We start from the raw sequence: 9,879 nt of genomic DNA on the forward strand, positions 1-9,879 counted from the left end.
GTCTGGATTTATCCAGGTCTTTCACAGCCACTGTTAATTTGCCACATTGGAAAAACCGCACAGGAAAATCATGCTACCATATTAAGAGGGTCAAAGAATAAATAAAATTCAATGGCCATTTATGCTCACAAATAGACATAATCAGGTGTTTGCAAACCAGAGGGCAGAGGGACGCTCCTCGCTCCAGCAGCTGGCATCATCATGCCCACCCACACGAACATGTGCTCCTTGCTCTTCCAGATCTGACTGACTCTGCATCAAGAGCTGGAAACCTGCACAGGAAGATGAACAAAACACACACCATGGCGTTAGGCCGTGAGTCACCACCAGCAATGTCAGGAGAACATGCATGAACGCTAGATGTCACAGCAGTGCTCAGCCTACAGAAAACCAAGCAATGGGACAGCTATGTGTCTTCCCCTGAGCCACACAGAAAATGTGTTCCAACGGGTCCACTTGTAGAAGCAACAAAAATATCCAGTGTGTGGGAACTGGACTCATGAAATATGTGAAATATCTTTATTCAGAAAGCTGAGAGACATTAAAGGGAATGTAAATAAATATGGAAATACATCAGGGTGGTGGGCTGCAAGTCTCAGTCTTAAAAACTTACAAAGATGTAGAACTATAGGAGGCACAGGATACACAAACTGACATGCAATACACATAAGAATTTACATGTACAGGAATAGCCTCCCTGCCTAAGGAGCTAGGTGTGGAGCATGTTTGAGATTTGGTGTGTTCACTGGGGTCTTCCCAGGAGTAGAAAGAGCAGGAAACAGAGAACCGATTGGGGTGGGCCTCTTCTTGCCTTCCTGGGTATTCCCCTGCCGTGGGCATGAACAAGAACATGCAAGTGTAAACTCCCAAAAGGGACCAAGAGAGAGAGAAAACAGCTCTTGGAGCTGGGGCTTCAGCAGTCTGCTCCTCAGACAGAAGGGGAGAGTTGTTTTCATATTGATATTAGGAGCTAAGAAAGAACCATGAACAAAGAGAGCAGAGGAAGAGCTTGGGCGTTCGAGAGAGCTGGGAAAGACCAGGACACCGTGCAAAGCTGCAGGGGGCGTCAGGGGGCCTGTTGGCACAGATAAAGTCACTGGAATCAGAAAGTTGCTCCCCAACTTGTGGCTTTTTTCTGAGAAATAGGGTTGACTAAGAAGGAGAAGGCATGTTGGTGTAGGCTGGGACAATGGTGGGAAAGGGGCAATAGAGCACAGGAGGTTGTACCCCCAGTCCTAAGTTCTCAGTGAGAGGGACCTCCATGGTGGAGAATGGGCTGAGGATTAGGCAGGACCCTAGCCTCTACACGTGCAGGCCTCGCTCCAAACAGCCCCTACTTGTACCACTGCCCCACCCCCTGCACCACTACCACCATAAAGCCGCCCTTTATCAAAACCTATGACATCTCATCCTCATTCTTGAGATCCCTGAAGAAACCTAGAATGTGCTGAATCTGGAATCTGGAACCCCACAAACGGGTCTGAGGAGCAAATGAATAACTAATATTTGTAAGCTGATTTTGAGGCAGGCATCATGGAGCCAAGAATGCTGGGCCCAGGCAGTCCCCAGGGTTTGGACTGCATCAGCAATCAAACCCGTGACTATGAGATACGTGTCAGGAACCCTAGCCACAGGAAGCTGGTCACTACTCTCTGCAATGGGAATGGCCTCCCTTCTACCTGGACATGCCAGGGCTGAAGCTCCCTTGTCAGAGTCAGACACCGTTCCCTCACAACCCACTGCTCTCTGTCCCCTTCACTTGCAGACAATATCACCATGGAGCTTCAAGCCAAACCTCCCCCAGGGGGCACACTTGGAAAGATACCCGCCATACCTGTCATGGTCAAGGGGGCAGAGATAGTGCACCACAGCCTTCAGCAAGGGCAGACCCATGAATGTGGTCCTCCCTCGGTGCTAGTGCTAAGGCAGAAGGTCCTGTGTCTCCCTTAAGAGCTGATCCCACCCAATAATCCTCAAAAGAGACTGCTCAGGGATCAGGAAGTGGTGATGAGACATAACAGCTCTGAACAGGCAGGAAAGAGGGGCTCTAAACCCAGGATCCTGATGAGACTGAAGTGGGGCATAGAGGCAAAAGGCCCAGGGCCACCCCCCCACAGGAGATTTGCTCTTAGGTTCCATACTAAGTGTTAAGTGGGCTTTTGCTCATGTTATGGCAATACCTTGCTTGCCTGCCCTGCCCTCTGAGGTCTTTGGTTGGGGCAAGTGTCCATCTCCTCCTAGTACAGCCAGTCTGGCTGACAAGTATGATCTCAGAGGACCACATGAGGATAAGGTGAGAGAAACCACCCAGGGATGGGCACAGGGTGTGGCCTCTGCTCCTTCCTCCCAGTTCCAGCCCTCTGCACAACTCTAGTTAGGCCAGCCCTCTCCTGTGAGCTGCTCTGCCAAGAGCCGTAAGGGCTTCACACACACACACACACACACACACACACACACACACACACACACACATGCGCCCTTGGAAACTTGGCTGAGGCAAGATAGAGCAAGGCTGCAGCTCCCCAGCTCTCAGCTGCCTTCCCCACACTGAGGGTGTAGGGCTGGGTGGGACCTGAGAACACAGTGCTCCGACTCCCACCCTTATGGAGTGACAGAATGCTGGAAGAGCTACTGTTTTGTCTCTGGCCTTTGATAGTTGTCTCTGATGTGAGGGGTGTCTTTTGTTGAGTGGGGTCTCCTATGCAGTGAAACTCTGGGTTTTTTTTTCTCCCATGGTCTGATCTTGTTGCAACAGACCTAGACAGTGACGGAGAAGCTGAACACCATCCAAGAGAAAAACCCACCTCCCTCTCCTGGAAGGTTTCACCTAACATTCAGGGGGTCCTGGGAGCCTACAGTTGGACACTCAGTCATCTCTAACACAGTTCTGGTCCCCCATCTCCCTCCAATACCATGAGTCACCGTCTCTCACTCTGAGAACCTCTGCATCGTCAAGGGTAAGGTCCCAGAAGCAACACTGACTCTTCAGGAAATGCTGAACAAAGCCATGAAGCCCTTGGCACCTTCTTAGAGCCTGGCAGTCAGAACAGACTCAAACCTCCAGATCCATCACCTAAACAACCCCCACGCAGGTGAGAGCTTGGAGAGAGTGGGTTTTCAAGTACATGTGTTCATGAGTGTGTCTATGTGCACCCCTGTGTATGCACATGAGAATCTGTGTGTGACTGTGCATTGCCATGTGTATGTGTCTACTTACATATGTGCTGAGTGTTCACCTGTGTGTGTGCCTTTATGCATCTGTGAGGATCTGTGTGTGTATCTGTGTGCATCTGTCTATGTGTACACTTGCATGGGCACTTGCATTTACATATGTCTCACCCTGGTTGCACACGTGTATTCACATATGGGGGGTGCCTGCACATGTCTGTACAAGTCTGAGCTGTAGCTGTAGCCTAGCTGAGCAGTAAGTCTGGGGCTGATTTCTGGTGACCATGATCCTTCTGAGCAGATCCATGTGAGGGGGCAATATGTCTGTGATTTTAAGATTATCACTATTTCAAAGTTGTATTTGTCCACTGACTTGTATGGGCAATGAGGGGGGGGAGGTGTAGGGGCTGGGAGCTTGATGTTTGTTCCCTGGGATATCTGTGCATGCCCGAAGTAGATTAGCCTGGGGGGTCACGCCTGTCTATGTGGCAGGAGTCTGCTATCCTTGTGCTGGGTATGTGTTCATGTGGCATGAAGATAAGACTAGATGCCCTGTAAGTGAACCTAAGTTAACTATAGGGTTGCTTTATTAGGTGTTGAGTTTGGAGGAGCACGGACATGTGAACTTCCTGGGTACCTGTCCAGGGCGTCTCCAAATCCAGGGCAGGAAGCTCTACAGCTCCAGGCTCCCCAGCAGCCCAGGCTCCCCAGCAGCCTCCAGTTTGTCTGCTCCTGTCCACGGGGCAGAAGCTTAGACTTGCTGCTGGGAATCCAGAGGTGCTTCCCGTCGCATAAAGCGACACTTGCTCCTTCTCTCAGAGAAAGAACTAGCCGGAAGAATGAGGTATTTGGCCCATGCCCACAGCTGATGGGCAGCAGATGTCAGCAGAAAGCAGTTGTTGTGGGTTGCAAGGGCTGCATCAGGGAAAGACCTGGCTTTTCCTAGCTCAGCTCCCAGACCGGTCAGTCAGAGATAGCAGTATCAGTGATCCAGCTATGCAAAGGGTCTCTGTAGCAAACCAGACCACCGGACCTGACCTTCGAAGACCTTCCCAGACGATCAGGCCTGACCCTGCTTAGACCTACCCAGACCTTTCCATCACATGGTACCCTTTGTACCCATACTGGCAGTGAACTTGTCCTACCCAGCCAGCTCAGGACTAGTACCTACCAACCATCCTGACCTTCCCTGCTCCAAGGAGCCAGCAGAGCAGGTAACCTATGTGATTCCCTATTCCTAGAGTGTGCCTTCCACCTATTCTGTGAGCAGCTATATCAGGAATGGTGTCTACTATGGCTTGTCAAGGTAGCCCAGTGAGGATTACACCATAGCCCTGATTAACAGAAGAGTATGGGGCTTGTGTGTAGGTGTCCTGTCCAAAGTCACAGCCCAAGGAAAGGATGGCATGTGAGCCCAGCTCCTGCCCTAGTATTCTGCTACATCTGTGGTCTCTGGAAGAGAAACTGTACATCAATAGATATGTTGGAGGCACCGGATTCTTGGAGCAGTGCAGAGGGTACCTAGGAAGCCACCCTCCCAGGAGTCCATCATGCATTTTTACTCCAAATGCCGCTTCACAGGATACAGGACAGAGTTGCTACCCTGGGAGGATCTGTTTGTTGACTAGTGCCAGAGGCCCCTACAGCAGCATCTTCTCTACTCTAGGCTCTGTCCTGAGGCTTAGCTTGGTCCCTAGTCTGAGAATATCTTCCTGCGATACCTGGGGACTGCAGAGTAGGTGGAGGCTGGATTTTGTGCTGGTCACCGGCTGTGCTTATTAACAGCACCCTAGAGACGGAATATGGAGGAAAGCCTGGCGGTTGGTCCTCGGCTACATTGGTCTGATGTGTTCTCTGTGAAATGAGCCAGTGTGTTCGGCAAACTAACTGGACTTCCCTATGTAGCCATGTGAGGATGTAGCAAGGACAGCCAAGACAGTAACCATGGAAACAAGCAGAAATGTTTCCAGCCACTCCAAGTGAATAGGTTTATTTATGTATTTGTGTTTTAACCCATGTGTGTTTATGTTCATGTGTGTGAGCACAGAGGCACATACATGTTGTGGCACATATGTAAACACCAGAGTACAGCCTCAGATGCCAGTCTTCTCCTTCCACCTCGTTTCGACACGGTTCTTTTTCACTACTGCACACGCCGGGGCAGCTGCTCTGTGAGCTTCTAGGGAGTCTCCTATCTCTGCCTCCCATCTCTCTGTGAGAATGCTGGAATCACAGGTACATGCTACTGTGTCCAGTTTTCCATGAGTTCTGGAAATCCAGACTCAGAATCTCATGCTTGAGTAACAAGCACTTTATGCATTGAACCATCTCCCCAGCCCCAAATACATGGATTTGTCTGTACGTGCAAATGGTGACTAAATGCACCCATGTTTCAGGAGGCCTAACCTAGCGTAGGAAGCCCCTGAGCCAGCTAAGAGGGAGGATCCCACTCCTCAGCAAGGCAAAAAAGGAAGCTTATGTCTATCTTCAATGTGACTGTCTTTAGCAATTCCACCCTCTGCAGGGTCTCTAAGCCCAGTGCTGCAAGGTGGAGCTGAATCCCAAGGGGTAAATCTTGCTGAGCCACCAGCCCTCTGGCTAGGCCTTACTCTTATTACTGACCACATATCCCTTCTCACCAGAACTCCCTGCTTGTTACCTTTCCTCAAGTCTGGCCACTTACTCTAAAACAGCCTCAGCCCCTTCTCCTGATAGTGCTGGCCCCTGTTCAGTAATTCCTAGGCCTAAAGTGACCCCAGCCACAGCCTCTCCCTAACTCAGGGAATGTGCCTTGAGCCTAGAAAAGTCAGCCTAGAGCTGGAAAGTGTCCAAAGCCACCATCCCAATAGTTATTTGCTACTTCCTATAGCCAAGCCTCAGAGACAGCCTCACAGTGCCAGGATATGCCCTCCAGGATGGACGGTGTTTGTCTGATACTTGCTGAGCTGAATTGTCAGCCCTAAGAAGCAAACCTGGTTACACCCTGTGTGAGCCAAGCTGTAGGCAGTAATGGTGGGGGACTGTGGCATAGGAGGATGCCGTCTCTTCTGTACCCAAGGGAACTCAGCTCAGAAGGTTGCTGGCCTCTCCCACACCTCATTCTTCTCCCTCTGTTCCCTCAGGTGGCGTCGTGGCCATCATGTCTGCCAGAAACAACAGCTCAGATGTGACTGAATTCATCCTGATAGGATTTCCAGGCTCCCTGGGGCTCCACCTAAGCCTTCTATGGCTCTTCCTGCTGGCTTACATGCTGACTGTGACAGAGAACTTGGTTATCATCACAGTAATCTATGCCAGTCCCTCGCTACACAAACCTATGTACCTCTTCCTCAGCAACCTGTCCTTCCTAGAGGTTTGGTACATCTCCGTCACCGTACCCAAAATGCTGCTCAGTCTGCTCTCACCCAAGTTCCAGCGCATCTCCTTCACAGGCTGCATGGCGCAACTGTACTTCTTCTTGGCGCTAGCCTGCACCGAGTGCGCGCTCTTGGGGGTCATGGCCTACGACCGCTATGTGGCCGTCTGCAACCCCCTTCGCTACCCAGCCATCATGAGCCCTGGTCTCTGCAGCCTCCTGGCTGGTGGTTCCTGGTTCTCTGGCTTCACCATCTCCCTGGGGAAGGTCTTCTTCATTTCCCGCCTGGGCTACTGCGGCCCCAACATCATGAACCACTTCTTCTGCGATGTGTCCCCGCTACTGAACCTCGCCTGCTCTGACATGTCCGTGGCAGAGCTCGTCGACTTCCTCCTGGCACTGCTCATCCTGTTGGGACCCCTGGTGTTAACTGTCTTCTCCTACACAGCCATCCTCAGCACCGTGTTGCGCATGCCCTCCGCCGGGGGCAGGCAGAAGGCCTTCTCCACCTGCGCCTCGCACCTGGCCGTGGTGGTCATCTTCTATTCGGCCTCCCTCTTCATCTATGCCCGGCCACGGGCCATTTACTCCTTTGACTACAACAAGCTCGTGTCAGTTGTCTACACAGTGCTCACACCCCTAATCAACCCAATCATCTACTGCCTGCGGAACCAGGAGGTCAAGCAGGCATTGCGCAAGGTGCTGCAGAGACTAGCCCAGGCTCTGGGAGCCTCCTCCTAGGTGGAATCATGCTTCTCCAGACATGAGCCTGCTACCCAGTTCACCAGAACCCAGTTGGATGAGCAGACGGGTTGGCACGCCCTCCCACCCGTCCCTGAATCCTGCTTAGGACTACACAGCCAGCTGCCACACCATGGCTCCCAGGTCGCAGGCCAGGACCCACTCAGGAGCCCTTGCCTGGACCCATGTGAAGTCTGCCCTCATGTGAGGGCTCTTTCCAACCAACCAACTGTGATATATATGTGTGTATATAACCTGAGGAGATGAGAGCAGACCATGAAGCCCCAGATTCCAGAGGAAGATGTCAGCACACACAGAACTTCTAGCTCTGCATCCCATACAGGTATTGCAACAGCAACAGCAGCCTTGACGCCCACACATATAACCCAATTCCAGTGGCTTCTGCTGGGTGGTTTGTCTTCCAGAAGAAGGGGTCTCAAGGTTGCAGAGGGTAATAGGAGAGGGGAACAAACAGCTTGGGAAAGAAGATAAAGCAGGTAGAACCCGAGAGACCAAGAATACTGCTAAGCAGAGACAGCCTGTCAGCCACCTGATGAGCGCTAGCCACCCTCCAGCTCCACCGAGAGCCTGCAGAGTGAAAACAAAGGCAGGAAGGGGACCCAGGATACACACCTCTGGACACTGACAAAAGGCAGGAGTTGGGGAAGGACCTTCTCACGGAGACCTGAACTCTGTATCCTGACCTTCAGACCGTTCCTGAAGCCCACCACCCAACAGACCACAGGCACCTGCTGCCCTGAAAGAGCTGGGCTGCCTGCTACAGGGCAGGCATCTTCAGAAGACCCTGACTCCAGCCAGGGTTCAGCTATTACATTACTGTCATGTGTCCATGACAGTTTCAGACCTGGGATCCCAGGACCTCATTCTCTGTTGGAGGAGACCTTGGTCTGCTCCTCTTGAGGGGGATGGACAGTGAGGACCCCAGATCACATCTGCCATACTGCTCCAGATTCCCAACAGATGTGCAAAGGACTCCAGGCAGTGTGTACCTTTCAGTGCTACCTTGTTTTCAAAGGGCTCAAGGATTCCGAGGACTCATGCCGTCCTACCCCAGTCCTCAACTCAGTTGTCTGTGGGTCAGGAGATGTGTGACATTCTGTGGGTTTTTATCTGATGATGGCTCCCAGCAGTGCTTGCTAGGCCACAGTAACCTGTACTCCAGACGTATGAAAGCCCTGTATGTCGCTCTTAAGACCATGATAAAAACACACAAGGCATATCAAAGCTTTAGTTGACACCTAGGTACTGCGCTAATCTATGTAGAACAGGTATGTGAAGTGGTGGCCAACTCCTGGAGCAGGGGACTCACAGAGTCACAGATACGTAGAGTGTAGGTATATGAGGACAGAATCTTCCAAGTCCTAGGGAGGTGGTCTCATCTGCTCTGGAGGTGATACATGGCCTGAGGATCTGGGGTACCATTTGTCTATGAGGGAAATTTGAACAAGAGAAGAGGAAGGGAGGATCAAAGCCAGGCAAATTAGGAGCTCTATGCAGATGCTAACCCAAGGTCTGTTGCTGGTCACCACCTGGCTAGTGGAAGATCCAGGTCTGTATTTGCAATAGGGAGACCAGAACCCTGTCCCTACATACCCATGCACAAGCATCTTGCCCTACAGACTGATAAATAAATGCCTCTAGATCAAAATTGACACGCACACCCTCTTCCAAATACCTGTAAACTCGCCTTCCAAACATGCAGAGTGGAAACCAGCTCGCTGATTCACCATTGCACTAATAAAGTATATGCAGTATCTGCCCTATCTAGGTGCTGCCCAACCCCACGGAGACCAGAGAATCAGGCCCATCCAACACTGAAAGCCAGAGCCTAGTGCCTGCCTCCAGTAGGCTGTTCTGGGTGCCAGGGCCATGGTTGGGACATGTGCTCTTGAGGATGGACAAGTATTTGTGAAGCAGTACAACTGAATATGGAGGCCTACAGGCCCATAGAGGGGGCAATGCCAATCTCAGAGGCAAAAGGCTCAGGCTTAGGCCCAAGGCTCAGGCTGACCAAAGTCTTTGTATTCCCTAGGGCTGACCTAATCTCTCACTGAATGCAGAGTCACCAAATCACTCTGAGCAGAGCAGGGACATGGTAAACTTTTTATTCTAGTAAAATACCTGTAAGGAGAGGGAAGGGGAGAGGAAGAGAGGAGAGGAGAGGAGAGGAGGGGAGGGGAGGGGAGGGGAGAGGAGAGGAGGGGAGGGGAGGGGAGAGGAGGAGAGGGGAGGGGAGGGGAGGAGAGGGGAGGGGAGAGGAGAGGAGAGGAGAGGAGAGGAGAGGAGAGGAGAGGAGAGGAGAGGAGAGGAGAGGAGAGGAGAGGAGAGGAGAGGAGAGGAGAGAAAGCAAGCAGTAAGATAAGGAGAGAGTGCCGAAGAAAGACAGAACTGGAGACAGTCAAAGAGAAAGATGCAGAGGCGTCAGTGGCTGACTGTTGAGAAAGAGAAAAAGTTAAAAAGTATGAGCCAGACATGATAATGGACACCTTTAATCCCAACACTCATCAGAGGCAAGTGGATCACTGTGAGTTCAAGGCCAGCCTAGTCTGCAAAGTAAGTTTCAGACTATTAGGGTTACACAATGAGAGCTTGTC

The 9,879-nt window shown here is 51.5% G+C and overlaps 1 protein-coding gene across 1 annotated transcript; it reads left to right on the plus strand.

Moving 5' to 3' along the window:
• The first annotated feature begins 6,307 nt into the window (after positions 1–6,307).
• Positions 6,308–7,264, plus strand: LOC125413719 (olfactory receptor 226-like). The gene has a single exon (XM_085692614.2). It carries the CDS (start codon positions 6,308–6,310, stop codon positions 7,262–7,264), a length of 957 nt encoding a protein of 318 aa, XP_085548740.1.
• Positions 7,265–9,879: the final 2,615 nt, after the last annotated feature.

Source organism: Myodes glareolus, chromosome 7, assembly GCF_982192425.1.
Source record: "Myodes glareolus chromosome 7, mMyoGla1.1, whole genome shotgun sequence".
Classification (NCBI taxonomy): Eukaryota; Metazoa; Chordata; class Mammalia; order Rodentia; family Cricetidae; genus Myodes; species Myodes glareolus.